Source organism: Panthera tigris, chromosome A1 (genome assembly GCF_018350195.1).
Source record: "Panthera tigris isolate Pti1 chromosome A1, P.tigris_Pti1_mat1.1, whole genome shotgun sequence".
Taxonomy (NCBI): Eukaryota; Metazoa; Chordata; class Mammalia; order Carnivora; family Felidae; genus Panthera; species Panthera tigris.
In genome coordinates this window covers 108,284,263-108,301,476 of record NC_056660.1, presented here as the reverse complement: position 1 = coordinate 108,301,476, position 17,214 = coordinate 108,284,263, and the positions used below count along the sequence as shown (strand labels likewise).

General features: G+C 37.4%; 1 protein-coding gene across 5 annotated transcripts in view; it reads left to right on the top strand.

The window, feature by feature from the left end:
- Window positions 1–17,214, top strand: part of MEIKIN (meiotic kinetochore factor) — a 78,925-nt gene that overhangs the window by 32,558 nt on the left and 29,153 nt on the right. For all 5 annotated transcript variants that reach the window (XR_006208470.1, XM_042958892.1, XM_042958903.1 and 2 more), the window contains exon 10: window positions 16,410–16,574. Coding sequence is in view for 4 of the 5 variants with exons in the window: in XM_042958892.1 (XP_042814826.1) it covers window positions 16,410–16,574 (165 nt within the window). In the remaining variant the exon portion in view is untranslated. The remainder of the gene's footprint in view (window positions 1–16,409; window positions 16,575–17,214) is intronic.

Sequence of the window (17,214 nt, the reverse complement as noted above, 5' to 3'; positions counted from 1 at the left end):
CCTGGAGTATTTTATTCTTAACAAAGCCTTCCATCAGAAGAAAATATTTTACCAGAGCTTAATTTGCTGGTATTTTAGCAGAGGCTATCCTACCTGGGGGAAGGGAAGTACCCAACTCCAGCCAGCTCTGCTTTTTCAAATGAGGAAAGAAAAATACTCCAATTCTAGCTTCCTCTAACTTCCACATGGGGGAATGGAAATACCCAACTACAGGGGAGCCTGGGTAGTTCATCTGGTTAAGGGTCCAACTTTTGATTTCAGCTCAGGTCATGATCTCACAGTTTGTGAGTTCAAGCCCCTCATGGGACTCTGCATTGACAGTGCGGATCCTGCTTGGGATTCTCTCTCTCCCTCTCTCTCTGCTCCTCCCCAACACGTGTGCACCCTTGCTCTCTCTCTCTCTCAAAATGAATAAATAAACTTAAAAAAAGAACAGGAAATACACAACTACACCTCTCTCTAGCTGTGCTGTCCCACCTAAGGAGGTGTGAGAACCAAGAAACACTGGTGAATTTTACCATCCAGAAGCACAGGCTAAACAATAAACAAAAAAGATGTCATCACAGCCCTATGACTGCTTCCCCTCCCCGCACATCTTACCACTACATTACTATAGGCCTATTTACCACAGTTCCTGTTAACCAGTACATCTTGTCTACCTTTTAGCAAAAAATTACAAGGCATATTAAAAGGCAAAAAAAAGTCTGAGAGACTGAATAAACATCAGAATCAGAGTCAGATGTGGCAGTAGTATTAGAATTATCAGACCAGAATTTTTAAATAACTATGATTAATATGCTAAGGACATTATAGGAAAAAGTAGACAACATGCAAGAACAGATGAATAATATAAACACAAAGATAGATGTTCTAAGAAAGATCAAAAAAGAAATGCTAGAGATTAAAAACACTATAGCAAGAATAAAGAATGCCTTTGATGGACTCATTAGTAGACTGGACACAACTTAGGAAAGAATACCTAAGTTTGAGGATATGACCGAAGAAACTTCCAAAACTGAAAAGCAAAGAGAAAAAAGAGAAAAAAAGCAAAAAAACAAAACAAAAACCAGACTATTCAATAACTGTGAAACAACTGCAAAAGGTGTGACATACACATAATTGGAATTCCAGAAAGAAAAGAAACAGAAAAAGGAACAAAAGCAACATTTGCAGCAATAATGAGTCAGAATTTCCCAAAATTATTGTCAGATACCAAATCATAGATTCAGGAAGTCCACAGAATACCACACAGGATAAATGCTCCCAAAACTACATCTAGATTTATTATATTCAAACATCAGAAAATCAAAGAGAAAGAAAAAAATTTTTAAAGAAGTCAGAGGGAGAAAAACACCTTACTTATAGAAGAGCAAAGGTAAGCATTACAGACCTCTCCTTAGAAACTATTAAGAAATAAAAGACTGAAGTGAAATATTTGCTGAGAGAAAAAAACAACCAAGCTAGAATTCTATACCCTGTGAAATTCTCCTTCAAAAATGAAGGACAATTAAAGATTTTCTCAGACAAACAAAAATTTATAATTTGTTGCCAGTAGGCCTTCCTTTTAAGAAATATTAAGGAAAGTTCTTCAAGGAGAAGGAAAATAATATGCCAGTATAAGTTTATCTATCCTAATAAATGTAACACTGTGTTGCAGTATGTTAAATAAGGGAGATTGTGCATGAGTATGGTCAAGGGGTATATGGGAACTCTATGCATTTTGCTCAATTCTTCTGTGAACCTCAAACTTCTCTAAAAAATTTGTTAGTTTTTTAAAAGTCAGTTGCATTCACAATCAAGAAGGAAACCAATGACTCTAGCATGAATAATTTTAGTGGACTGGTGACAGACAAGCCAGATTAGAATAGATTGAAGAGTTATAGAAAAGAAGGAAATATAACATATAAAAAGAAGTAAATTGGGACACCAAAAACATAAAACATATGTGGAGGTGGGGAGTAGAATATTTTTGTGCAGTTGAAGTTGATTTGTTATCATCTTAAAATAGACTATTACAAGTATTTTGAAAGCCCTATGGTAATCCCAAAGCCAAAGTCTTTAAGAGACTCACAAATGATAAAGAGAAAAGAATCAAGGCATACCACTATAAAAATCATCCATTCATAAAGAGGGGCACCTGAGTGTCCCAGTCCGTTGAGCATCCGACTTCAGCTCAGGTCATGATCTCACAGTTCATGAGTTCAAAACCCACATCGGGCTTTGTGCTGACAGCTCAGAGCCTGGAGCCTGCTTCAGAATCTGTGTCTCCCTCTCTCTGTCTGCCCCTCCCCTATCTGCAGTCTGTCTCTCTCTCAAAAATAAATAAAACATTTTAAAAAATTTTAAAAAGATCATTCATTCATAAAAAAGACAGCAAGAGAGGAAGAAGGGAACAAAGGAACTGTAGAACAATCAGAAAGTAATTAAAAAATGATAGTGCTTACTATCAGTAAGTTCTTACCTATCAAAAATTACTTTAAATGATTAAAATTCTTCATTTAAAAGACACAAAGTGGGGGAATAAAAAATAGCGCAACTACATGCTGCCTACAAGAGACTCACTTAAGCTTTAAAGACAATTAAGCTGAAAGTGAAAGAATGGAAAAAATTATTCCATGGAAATGGAAACTAGAAGAGAACAGGAGTATACTCCTGATGATAAAAGGTATACTTTTATCAGACTAAATAGATTTTAAGTTAAAGCTGTAATAACAGACAATGTTATTACATAATGATAAAGGGGTCAATTCATCAAGAGGATATAACAAGTTAAATATATACAGACGCAATACTGAAGCACTTAATTATATTACATAATCATTAACAGGTCTCAAGGCAGAAATACACAACAATGCAATAATAGTAGAATACTTCGATACCCTATTATTCAACAATGAATAGATGATCCAGAGAGAAAATCATGGAGGAAATAATGGATTTGGACAACACTTTAGACCAAATGGACCTAACAGACATATACAAAACATTTTATTTAACAACAATAGAGTCCACATTCTTCTCAGTGCACATGGAACATGCTCTAGGATAGATTACATGTTGTGGCACAAAACAAGTCTTACCAAATTTAAAAAGATTGAAATTATATCAACTATCTTTTCTGAACACATTGGCATGACACTAAAAATTTGTAACAGAAGGAAAGGGGGGAGGGTGTCTGGGTGGCTCTGTCAGTTAAGCTACCGACTCTTGGTTTTGACTCAGCTCATGATCTCATGGTTCATGGGTTTGAGCCCCATGTCTGAACTATCAGAGCCTGCTTGGGATTCTGTCTCTCTGCCCTTCAGCCACTCATGCTCCTTCTCTCTTTCTCTCAAAGACACTTAAAAAAAGGGAAAGGGAGAACATTCACATATATGTGAAAATTAACACATTTGTGAGCAACTAATGAGTCAAAGAAGAAATCAAAAGAGATACCAAAAATATCTTGAGACAAATGAAAATGGAAACACAACATACCAAAACTTAAGGGATGCTGCAAAAGTAACCCAAGAGAGAACATTATAGTGATAAATACTGTCCTTAAGAAAAAATTAAGGTCTCAAATAAGCAACGTAACCTTATACTGCAAGGAACTAGAAAAAGAACAAAGTCCAAAGTTAGCAGAAGGAAAGAAATAAAAATTAAAGAAGAAATAAATGAAATAGAGATTAGAAAGACAATAGGAATCATTAACAAAACTAAGAGTTTTATTAAAAGATGAACAATTGAAAAACTTTTGTCCAGTTTAAGAAAGAAAGAGGGGTGCCTGGGTGGCTCAGTCATTTAAATGCTCAACGCTTGATTTTGACTCAGGTCCTAAACAGTTTGTGAGTTCAAGCCCTGTGTGGGGCTCTGCACGGCAGTGTGGAACCTGCTTGGGATTCTCTCTCTGATCTCTCCCTCTACCTCTCTCTCTCTATCTCTCTCTCTCTCAAAATAAATAAATAAACTTTAAAAAAGAAAGAAAGATTACTCCAATTAATAAAATTATAATGAAAGAGGAGACATTACAGTTCATACCACAGAAATACAAAGGAACATAACAGTACCATGAGTAATTATACATAAACAAATTAGATAAATATATGGATAAATTCCTAGAAACAGATAGAAACTTACCTAGACTGAAAAATTAAGTAATAAAAAATCTGAACAGACAAAAAGCTAGGAGACTGAATCAGTAATAAAAAATCTCTGGCAATTGAGACACCAGATGACTTCACTGATGAATTCTACCAAATGTATAATTTAAAAAAAAAAATTATTTTAGAGAGAGAGCATGAGCTGTGGAAGAGGGGCAGACAGAGAAAGAGAGAAAATCTTTTTTTTTTTTTACTATGAAATTTATTGTCAAATTAGTTTCCATACAACACTCAGTGCTCATCCCAACAGGTGCCCTCCTCAATGCCTATCACCCACTTTCCCCTCCATCCCACCCCCCCATCAACCCTCAGTTTATTTTCAGTTTTTAAGGGTCTCTTATGGTTTGGCTCCCTCCCTCTCTAACTTTTTTTCCCTTCCCCACCCCCATGGTCTTCTGTTAAGTTTCTCAGGATCCACATAGGAGTGAAAACATATGGTATCTGTCTTTCTCTGTATGACTGATTTCACTTAGCATAACACTCTCCAGTTCCATCCATGTTGCTACAAAAGGCCATAGTTCATTCTTTCTCATTGCCATGTAGTATTCCATTGTGTTTATAAACCACAACTTCTTTATCCATTCGTCAGTTGATGGACATTTAGGCTCTTTCCATAATTTGGCTATTGTTGAAAGTGCTGCTATAAACATTGGGGTACAAGTGCCCCTATGCATCAGCACTCCTGTATCCCTTGGGTAAATTCTTAGCAGTGCTATTGCTGGGTCATAGGGTAGATCTATTTTTAATTTTTTGAGGAACCTCCACAGTTTTCCAGAGCGGCTGCACCAGTTTGCATTCTCACCAACAGTGCAAGAGGGTTCCTGTTTCTCCACATCCTCTCCAGCATCTATAGTCTCCTGATTTGTTCATTTTAGCCACTCTGACTGGCATGATGTGGTATCTGAGTGTGGTTTTGATTTGTATTTCCCTGATGAGGAGTGACATTAGCATCTTTTCATGTACCTCTTGGCCATCTGGATGTCTTCTTTACAGAATTGTCTGTTCATGTTTTCTGCCCATTTCTTCACTGGATTATTTGTTTTTCAGGTGTGGAATTTGGTGAGTTCTTTATAGATTTTGGTTACTAGCCCTTTGTCTGATATGTCATTTGCAAATATCTTCCTATTCTGTTGGTTGCATTTTAGTTTTGTTGATTGTTTCTGTTGCAGTGCAGAAGCTTTTTATCTTCATGAGGTCCTCATAGTTCATTTTTGTTTTTAATTCCCTTGCCTTTGGGGATGTGTCAAGTAAGAAATTGCTGCGGTTGAGGTCAGAGAGGTTTTTTCCTGCTTTCTCCTCTAGGGTTTTGATGGTATCCTGTCTTACATTCAGGTCCTTTATCCATTTTGAGTTTATTTTTGTGAGTGGTATAAGAAAGTGGTCTAGTTTCATTCTTTGCATGTTGCTGTCCAGTTCTCTCAGCACCATTTGTTAAAGAGACTGTCTTTTGTCCATTGGATATTCTTTCCTGCTTTGTCAAAGATTAGTTGGCCATACTTTTGTGGGTCCAATTCTGGAGTCTCTATTCGATTCCACTGATCTATGTGTCTGTTTTTGTGCCAATACCATGCTGTCTTGATGATGACAGCTTTGTAGTAGAGGCTAAAGTCTGAGATTGTGATGCCTCCTGCTTTGGTCTTCTTCAATATTACTTTGGCTATTCGGGGTCTTTTGTGGTTCCATACAAATTTTAGGATTGCTTGTTCTAGCTTCAATAAGAATGCTGGTGCAATTTTGATTGGGATTGCATTGAATGTGTAGATAGCTTTGGGAGTATTGACATTTTAACAATATTTATTCTTCCAATCCATGAGCACGGAATGTTTTTCCATTTCTTTATATCTTCTTCAATTTCATTCATCAGCTTTCTATAGTTTTCAGCATACAGATCTTTTGCATCTTTGGTTAGGTTTATTTCTAGGTTATTTTATGATTCTTGGTGCCATTGTGAATGGGATCAGTTTCTTTATTACTCTTTCTGTTGCTTCATTATTAGTATGTAAGAATGCACCTGATTTCCGTACATTGATTTTGTATCCTGCGATTTCGCTGAATTCATGTGTCAGTCTCGTAGACTTTTGGTGGAGTCTTTTGGGTTTTCCATGTATAATATCATGTCATCTGCAAAAAGTGAAAGCTTGACTTCATCTTGGCCAATTTTGATGCCTTTGATTTCCTTTTGTTGTCTGATTGCTGATGCTAGAACTTCCAACACTATGTTAAACAACAGCGGTGAGAGTGGACATCCCTGTCGTGTTCCTGATCTCAGGCGGAAAGCTCTCGGTTTTTCCCCATTTAGGATGATATTATCTGTGGGCTTTTCATAAGTGGCTTTTATGATGTGTAAGTATGTTCCTTCTATCTTGACTTTCTTGAGGGTTTTTATTAAGGAAGGGTGCTGAATTTTGTCAAATGCTTTTTCTGCATCGATTGACAGGATCATATGGTTCTTATCTTTTCTTTTATTAATGCGATGTATCACATTGATTGATTTGCGAATGTTGAACCAGCCCTGCATCCCAGGAATGAATCCCAATATATCATGGTGATTAATTCTTATATGCTGTTGAATTCGATTTGCTAGTGTCTTGTTGAGAATTTTTGCATCCATATTCATCGGGGATATTGGCCTGTAGTTCTCTTTTTTTGTGGGGTTTCTGTCTGGTTTGGGAATCAAAGTAATGCTGGCTTCATAGAATGAGTCTGGAAGTTTTCCTTCCCTTTCTATTTTTTGGAACAGCTTGAGAAGGATACGTATTATCTCTGCTCTAAATGTCTGGTAGACTTCCCCAGGGAAGCCATCTGGTCCCGGACTCTTATTTGTTGGGAGACTTTTGATAACTGATTCAATTTATTTGCTGGTTATGGGTCTGCTCAAGTTTTCTATTTCTTCCTGTTTGAGTTTTGGAAGTGTGTGGGTGCTTAGGAATTTGTCCATTTCTTCCAGGTTGTCCAGTTTGTTGGAATATAATTTTTCCTCGTATTCCCTGATAATTGCTTGTATTTCTGAGGGACTGGTTGTAATAATTCCATTTTCATTCATGATTTTATCTATTTGGGTCCTCTCCCTTTTCTTTTTGAGAAGCCTGGCTAGAGGTTTATCAATTTTGTTTATTTTGTCAAAAAACCTACTCTTGGTTTCATTGATCTGCTCTACAGTTTTTTTAGATTCTATATGGTTTATTTCTGCCCTGATCTTTATTATCTCTCTTCTTCTGCTGGGTTTGGGGTTCTTTGCTGTTCTGCTTCTATTTCCTTTAGGTGTGCTGTTAGATTTTGTATTTGGGATTTTTCTTGTTTCTTGAGATAGGCCTGGATTGCGATGTATTTTCCTCTCAGGACTGCCTTCGCTGCATCCCAAAGTGTTTGGATTATTGTATTTTCATTTTCATTTGTTTCCATATATTTTTAAATTTCTTCTCTAATTTCCTGGTTGACCCCTTCATTCTTTAGTAGGGTGTTCTTTAACCTCCATGCTTTTGGAGGTTTTCCAGACTTTTTCTTGGTTGATTTAAAGTTTCATAGCCTTGTGGTCTGAAAGAGTGCATGGTATGATCTCAATTCTTTTATACTTATGAAGGGCTATTTTGTGACCCAGTATGTGATCTCTCTTAGAAAATCTTCCATGTACACTCGAGAAGAAATTATATTCTGTTGCTTTGGGATGCAGAGTTCTAAATATATCTGTCAAGTCCATCTGATCCAATGTATCATTCAGGGCCCTTGTTTCTTTATTGATTCTGTGTCTAGATGATCTATCCATTGCTCTAAGTGAGGTATTAAAGTCCCCTGCAATTACTACATTCTTATCAATAAGGTTGCTTTATGTTTGTGATTAATTGTTTTATATATTTGGGGGCTTCCGTATTTGGTGCATAGACATTTATAATTGTTAGCTCTTCCTGATAGATAGACCCTGTAATTATTATATAATGTCCTTCTTCATCTCTTGTTACAGCCTTTAATTTAAAGTCTAGTTTGTCTGATATAAGTATGGCTACTCCAGCTTTCTTTTGACTTCCAGTAGCATGATAGATACTTCTCCATCCCCTTACTTTCAATCTGAAGTTATCTTTGTGTCTAAAATGAGTCTCTTGTAGATAGCAAATAGATGGGTCTTGTTTTTTTATCCATTCTGATACCCTATGTCTTTTGGTTGGCGCATTTAGTCCATTTACATTCAGTGTTATTATGAAAGATAGGGGTTTAGTGTCATTATGATGTCTGTAGGTTTCATGCTTGTACTGATGTCTCTGGCACTTTGTCTCACAGGATCCCCCTTAGGATCTCTTGTAGGGCTGGTTTAGTGGTGGTAAATTCCTTTAGTTTTTGTTTGTTTAGGAAGACCTTTATGTCTCCTTCCTTCTATTCTAAATGACAGACTTGCTGGATAAAGGAGTGTTGGCTGCATATTTTTTTCTGTTCATCACATTGAAGATTTCCTGCCATTCCTTTCTGGCAGCATGTTTACTCCTAGCTGTTTTGAGAATTTTCTCTTTATCTTTGTATTTTGCCAGTTTCACTATGATATGTTGTGCAGAAGATCGATTCAAGTTACATCTGAAGGGAGTTCTGTGTGCCTCTTGGATTTCAATGCCTTTTTCCTTCCCCAGATCAGGGAAGTTCTCAGCTATAATTTGTTCAAGTATACCTTCAGCCCCTTTCTCTCTCTCCTTCTGGAATTCCTATGATATGGATATTGTTCCATTTGATTGCATCACTTAGTTATCTAATTCTCCCCTCATACTCCTGGATTTTTTTATCTCTCTTTTTCTCAGCTTCCTCTTTTTCCATAATTTTATCTTCTAATTCACCTATTCTCTCCTCTGCCTCTTCAATCCGTGCTATGGCTGCCTCCATTTTATTTTGCAGCTCATTTATAGCATTTTTTAGCTCCCCATGACTATTTCTTAGTCCCTTGATCTCTGTAGCAATAGATTCTCTGCTGTCCTCTATGCTGTTTTCAAACCCAGCAATTAATTTTATGACTACTATTCTAAATTCTTGTTCTGTTATATTGCTTAAATCGTTTTTGATCAATTCATTAGCTGTCGCTACTTCCTGGAGTTTCTTTTGAGGATAATTATTCCATTTCATCATTTTGGGTAGTCCTTGTGGTAACTCCAAACTGCAGGACACTTCCCCTGTGCTGTTAGCAGTAACTTGTGTCAGGGCCACAGTCAGACCTGATGTCTGCCCCCAGCCCACCACTGGGGCCACAGTCAGACTGGTGTGTACCTCATCTTCCCCTCTCCCAGGGGCAGGACTCACTGTGGAGTGGTGTGGCCCTGTCTGGGCTACTTGCATACTGCCAGGCTTGTGGTGCTGCTTTGATGGGATCTGGTCAAGGGCGTATTAGCCAGGTGGTTCTGCAAGGTGCACAGGGGCGGGAGGGGCAGGCTTAGCTAGCTTTGCCTTCGGTGGTCCCTTGTGGGAGGGGCCCCACAGCACCGGGAGGGAAGCAGGCCTGTCGGAGGGATGGATCCACAGAAGCACAGCGGTGGGCGTTTGCACGGTGGCAAGCAAGTTCAGTGACGGGAATTGGCTCCCTTTGGATAGAGAGAGAGAGAGAGAGAGAGAGAGAGAGAGAGAGAGAGTCTTAAGCAGGTTCCACATTCAGCACAGAGCCTGATGTGGGGTTCAGTCTCACAACCCTGGGATCATGACCTGAGCTGAAATCGAGAGTTGGACGCTCAACCAACTGAGACACTCAGGTGCCTCATCTAATGTTTAAATGTTTAAAGAAGAATTAATATCAGTCCTTCTCAAACTTTTCTAAAAACTGAAGAGGAAGGAACACTTCCAAACTCATTTTACAAGGACAGCTTTTATTGTGATACCAACTCCAGGAAAGGACACTAAAGGAAAAGAAAATTACGGGCCAATATTCCTGATGAACGTAGATAACAATCCTCAACAAAACACTAGCAAACCAAATTCAAGAGCGAATTGAAAACATCATATTTCACAATCAAATAGGATTTATCCCTGGTATGAAAGTATAGTTCAACATAAGAGAATCAGTTAATGAGATACACCACATTAACAGAATGAAGGATAGAAAGCATATCATTTCAATAGATGCAGAAAAGCGTTGGACAAAATTCAACATCCTTTCATAATAGAAACTTTCAACAAATTAGGTATAGAAGGAACATACCTCAACATAATAAAGGCTACATATGACAAGCCCATAGCTTATATCATACTCAGTGGTGAAAAGTTAAAAGTTTTTCCTCTAAGATCAGGAATAAGAAAAGATGTTCACTCTTGCCACTTCTATTCAGTATAGTACTGCACATTTTAGCCAGAGCAGTTTGATAAGAAAAAGAAGTAAAAATCATGCATATAGGAAAGGAAGAAGGGAAATTATCTCTTTGTGGATGGCATGATATTATATATTGAAAACCCTAAAGACTCTACCAAAAAACTGTCAGAACTAATGGATAAATTCTGTAAAGTTGCAGAATACAAAATCAACATACAACAATTTGTTATTTTCTTATACACTAGCATTAAACTATTTGAAACAGAAATCAGAAAGCAATCCTGTGAGATAAGAGGAAATATATATTTTGGTCTTCATCCCCATTTCCTGGCACACAGCTCCTAAGTGCTTGTAATTTCCTAAGTGTTAAGAACACCAGGAGCGTCTCTTGTTTTAATATTTTTTTTGACCCCATCCCTGACACAAGGCTCCTAAAACCCTTGTAAATCCCTAAGTTATAAGAATACTAGAGGATCTTCTGTTCATGAGACAACTCTGGGTGGACTCCTTTGTGGCTCCTAGATGGACCTGGTCATCAGGAAGGCCACGCCATAATTAAAAGCTTGAAATTTTCAACCCAGTCACTCCCTTCTCCAAAGAGGGGAAAGGAGCTGGAATGAAGTTAGTAATTGATTATGCCTACATGAGGAACCCTCCATAAAAATTCTAATAGAAGGAGATTTGAAGAGCTTCTAGGTTGGTGAGTTCTTATGTTTGGGACCCTCCCAGACCTCACTCTATATTAGTATATATCCTTTAATAAATTAGTAAATGTAAGTGTTTCCCTGGGTTATGTGATTTGCCCTAGCAAACTAATTGAACCTGAGGATAGGGTGATGGGGGCTTCCAATTTGTTGCCAAATTGTATAGAACTTGAGGATAACCTGGGGACCTACTACTTGTGATTGGCATCTGGATTACTATGGGAGCAGTCTTGTGGGACTAAGCCTTTAACCTGTGGGATCTGATATTATCTCCAGGTAAACAGTGTTAGAATCGAGTTGAATTGTAGGACATCTAGCTGGTGTTGCAGAGAAATTTTGTTGTGGGGAAAACTCCCAACACATGTAGTGACCAGAAGTATCAGAAGTGTGAGTGTTTTGAATGAGTAGTAAAGGAGACTCATAAGAGAAATACTCAGTGGAGGAAAGAACTGTGTTTTTTCTTTAAAAATCCCATTTAGAATCTCATCAAAAACAATAAAATACTTAGAGATAAATTTAACCAAGGGGGTAAAAGACCTGTACACTATAAACTCTAAGGCAGTGATGAAAGAAATCGAAGAGGACACAAAGAAATGGGAAGATATTGCATGTTTTTAGATTGGAAGAATTAATATTGTGAAAATGTCCATCTACCCAAAGCAATCTACACAGCCAATGCTGTCCTTTCAAAATTCCAATCACATTTTTTCTCAGAAATAGAAAAACTCTCCTCAAATTTGTGTGGAACCATATAAGACCCCCAAGTAGCCAAAGCAATCTTGAGAAAGAAGAACAAAACTGGAGATATCACATTTCTTGATTTCAGTATATATTACAAATCTGTAGAATGGAAATAGTACAGCACTGGCACATATACCAGTGGAACAGAATAGAGAGCCCAGAAATAATCCCACATATATACAGCCAACTTATTTTTTTTTTTAATTTTTTTTTTCAACGTTTTTTATTTATTTTTGGGACAGAGAGAGACAGAGCATGAACGGGGGAGGGGCAGAGAGAGAGGGAGACACAGAATCGGAAACAGGCTCCAGGCTCCGAGCCATCAGCCCAGAGCCTGACGCGGGGCTCGAACTCACGGACCGCGAGATCGTGACCTGGCTGAAGTCGGACGCTTAACCGACTGCGCCACCCAGGCGCCCCCAGCCAACTTATTTTTGACAAGGGTGCCAAGAACATAAACTGGGGAAAGGATAATCTCTTCAATAAATGGTAATGGGAAAATTGGATATCCACATGCAGAAGAATGAGACGGGACCCCTATCTTATACCACTCACAAAAATTAACTCAAAATGGATTAAGGATGTAAATATAAAACCTGAAAATATAAAACTCCTAGAAGAAAACGTAGGGAAAAACGTCCTTGACATTGGTCTTGGCAACGATTTCTTTGATAAGACACGAAAGGAGCATGCAAGAAAAACTAAAGTGAGACAACATCTAATTAAAGAGCTTCTATACAGCAAAGGAATTAATAAATTTATAATAAATAAACTTATTTTTTAATAAAACAATTAATTGGAAAAGCAACCCAAAGAATGAGAGAAAATATTTACAAATCATATATCTTATAAGGGGTTAATATTCAAAATAGTTAAAGATCCTATACAATTCAGTAACAAAAAAGCAAATACATAATCCAATTTAAAAACGTGCAAAATACCGGAATAGATATTCTCCCAAAGAAGATGTAAAAGTTGTCAAAACGTACATGAAAAAGTGCTCAATATCGCTAATAATCTGAGAAATGGAAATGCAAACCACAATGAGATATCACCTCATATCTGGTAGGATGGCTATTAGCAGAAAGATAAGAGCAAATTTTGGCAAAGATGTGCAAAAAATACTTAACAGCTTAAATACTGTTAGTGGGAATGTAAACTGGTACAAGTATTGTGGAGAACCATATGGTGGGTCCTCATAAAATTAAAAATAAAACTACTGTTACTATTAAAAATAGAACTATATCCTATAGTGTTACTTCTGGGTATAGATCCAAAGGAAAAGGAAATGCAATCAGTATCTCAGGGAGATAGCTGCACTCCCATGTTCACTGCAGTATTATTCTCAATAGCCAAGATATGGAAACAGCCTAAATGTCCTTCAATAGATGAATGGGTAAAGAAAGTGATATAGATATAGATATAGATATATAGATACAGATAATGGAATATTATTTGGTTATAAAAAAAGAAGAAAATCTTGCCATTTACAATCTTGCCATATATGAACCTGAAGGGCATTATGCTAAATGAAATAAACTAGAGGAAGACAAATACTGCATGGTATCACTTATATGTGGAATCCTAAAAAACAAGCAAAACCCAAAAATACCCAAAAAACAAAACAAAGAATAGAAACAAAGAATAGAAAATACAATGGTAGTTGCCAGAGGCTAGGAGTCTAGGGAAATGGGGAGATGTATGTCTAAAGGTACAAACTTTCAGTCATAATGAGAGTAAGTTCTGAAGATCTGATGTATGGCATAATGATGATCATAATACACCGTTACATACTTGTAAGTTACTGAGAGTAGATTCTAAACTTTCTCACACACACACAAAATTAATATGTCAGATGGTGGATATATTAATTATCTTGATCTTGGTTATCATTCAACAGTGTATATGTATATACTGTTACTTGTACACTTCACATATATACAATTATATTTGTCAATTTTTCCTCAATAAAGGTGGAAAAAAAGAAAAAAGAAGTGAGGAAGTAATGATTACATATAGAGCTTGACTCTGAAGGGGAATTAAGAAAAAGCACAGTAATTAGAAGGAGAGGCAGGGTCAGAGGAAACATGTTTTGTTTTGTTTTTACTCCATTAGCAGATGTACTGCTAATGGGAACAGAGTTTCTTTTAGGAGGGACAAAAATGTTCTAAAATTAGGCTATAGTGGTTGTACAACCCTGTGAACATACTAAAAAACATTGATTTTACTCTTAAAGTGAACGAGTTTTATGGTATGTGAATTATATCTCAATAAAGCTGTTTTTAAAAACCCCAACAAACTTCGTATACAATTAGGGGAAGAGAGAAGTCTTTGAAAAGATGAGGAAAGATGGGATCCAGAATACAAGTGGAGGAACTGGCCTTTGAAAGAGTAGAGAGGGGTGGCTGGGTGGCTTAGTTGGTTAAGTGTCTGACTTCGGCTCAGGTCATGACCTCACAGCTTATGGGTTCGAGCCCTGCGTTGGGCTCTGTGCTGACAGCTCAGAGCCTGGAGCTGCTTCAGATTCTGTATCTCCCTCTCTCTCTGCCCCTCCCCCGCTCACACTCTTTCTCTCTCTCTCTCAAAAATAAATAAATGTGAAAAAAAATTTAAAATAAGAGTAGAGATATTACCATTGTGGTATATTTGTAAAAATAGTGGTAGCAGCATGGGCTTTGTGCTTAGAAGGATCCCACATTTCATTTAATGCTCTCTTGCCTTGACATGTTTAATAGTTTTTTAAACAAGGAACCCCACATTTTTAGTTTGCACCAGGCCCCCAAAATTGAGTCCTTAATGGTCATGTCCGTTTGATTACCTCTGTTGTTGTGGGGAAGTGTGAGGTAAGGCTGTCAGCTGAGAATGGGAGAAGGAAGGAGACCAGAGGTTTCAGGAAAATGGGAAGAGAGTGACATAATCATGAGAAGCTAGAGAAATGCAGAAGAGTTGCCAGTCTGTGGCTACTCCTTTTGAGTTTGTGGTGACTTTGATATGCCAGATTGTATGGTTTTCCCAGCACTCAGCTGCAGTGGAGGTACAGAAGATATTGATATCAGGAGTCATCTAGGGCTGGGGGTTTGTCAGATATCTGTGATAGAAGAAGGGATCACACGTAATTACAAGGATAGATGTTGGTAGATGAGGAAGGAATAAGACAGGAGAAGGGTAATGTATCAAGATAGAATGGTAGGATCAGTAAATTGGAAATTTCAATGGAGGGGAGTTGATTTCATGAACATAATTGAACATAGGTTGGAAGGATATAAGAAGCTATTCAAATTGGTGATTCTGTAATTTCTGTTGATGGTAAGAGCTATGTTTGATCACAGAATGACTAAAATACCATGAAGCGAAAAAGTTATTGAAAATGCAAAGGTCAACCACTGAAAATTGCAGGAGGGTTAGTTAGTTAGATGAGTTATCAACTTGCGTGATGAAATTGCTGAGAATGGTGACAGGAGTGAGAGAAAAAGCTGTTTGTTTGGTTCATACACATGAGAGTAGCAAGTCAGTAGATGCCAGTAAATACCTTGCTGTTTGCTCCATACCATTGTTCTTTCCTTTGATTGAAATGAACTTTATAGCTCCTTCCTTCCTTCCCCTACCTCTCTCTACCATTGTGTTTATCCCCTCAGCCCCAACTCAAAACTACTGTCATTCTTCAGGACTCAACTCAAATTTCACCTCCTCAGTTATGTTGAATATATGTAAACTGGGAATACTGTATTGGACAAGTCACACAAGACAAGCAGTCACTGAGCAATATGCAATTTTCAATGGAGGGATTAATTGGTAAAGGAACATGCTTTCTTGTAGTTGCAGCTTCCTGATGTCTTAGAGAGTACCTTTGATTTCTTAAATGAAGATGACTGCATAATAAATACATTTATATAAATACATTTGATGTTTTCTCTAAAATTTAGTTAGAACTACCGACGGGTAGATAAATCTCATTATTATCTGTTTTCATGGAACGCTGTTTAAGAGAGGTTACCTTAAACGTAGTAGGGAAATTTTTTGAATTGTGTGTATTTCTTTTTTTTATTAATGCTTATTTTTGAGAGAGAGAAAGAGTGTGAGCGAGGGAGGGGCAGAGACAGAGGGAGACCAAAGTCTGAAGCAGGCTCCAGCTGTCAGCATAGAGACCATTGTGGGGCTCGAATTCATGGATCTTGAGATCATGACCTGAGCTGAAGTTAGATGCTTAACTGAGCCACGCAGGCACCCCGAGTTGCAACAGTATTTCAAACTGTTTTGTCTTTCAATAGATTTTATTTTTAAATATGTAGAAAACTTTACTTTTTTTTTTTTTTACAAGACCTTTATCTTTAAGTTGAAAACTCTTTTTCAAGTTGAGGAAATAAGAATAGAATTATATATATAATATTTATATGATTGATAAATATACCCTATTTTAATTGTAATAATTATTACATTAATATTACAGTAAAATAAGACATCTGAGAAGTGCTGCAAATAATTTTACAGTGTATTTCATGATTATGGAATGTATTTCATGATGGAGTATATTTCGTGATTATGAATTTATTTCAGCCTGAAAAAGATCCTGAACATACAGATAAAAATTTTCAAGCAAAGTTAAGTTCTCGTCATCTAAAAATCAAGGTTCCATCATCTCACCAGAGATCTGTTATTGAAACCAGTGCAGGTGGACCAGTTACCAACGTTCTTTTGCCTCAGTCCATGGAATCTGCATCGGTAAGCACTGGTCTTTTAACTAATTCTTTAAAAGCCTATATCCAGAAAATGTACTTATTGGAAAGATTTAGATATACATAGATTTGTTAACAAATCTAGGAAAAAATGCAGAGAGCTTTATATTTATAGCTGTATATAGGCAGGTTTTTTTTAGTGGATTGATAGTTAACAATTATGTCTCTTGGGACCATGGGGAAGTATATATTCAGACAGAGTTAAGAGTTCATTCAAGTGGTATGCTGGAGGGGATAACAGCTGAGAAAGGAATATAGGGAGAAAGCAGTATTGGGCAGGAATAGTCTCAGCCCTCATTGCAAGTGTGCCAGAAGCTTTCCCCATAAGGAGGTCTGGAGCAAAGGTTATCTATTACAGGAGTCTTACATTGGGCTTCTATGCTCAAACGTTGGCTGGGGGTTGCCTGAGAAGATGATGGCCTCAACCTGAAAGCTGAAGCAGATTCCAGAGAAGTTGGGAGGGTTGTGGGGGGGAGGACTGGGGCGCTGTCAGGTAACTGCACTCTTTGCACTGGAACAGCAGGTTCTCACTTCACGGAGGTCTGAACAGAATACCTCCGTGGCAGCCACAATAATAAATTCTAGCTATCATTGAATATCTCCTACTCTGTAGGCACTGTAGGTTC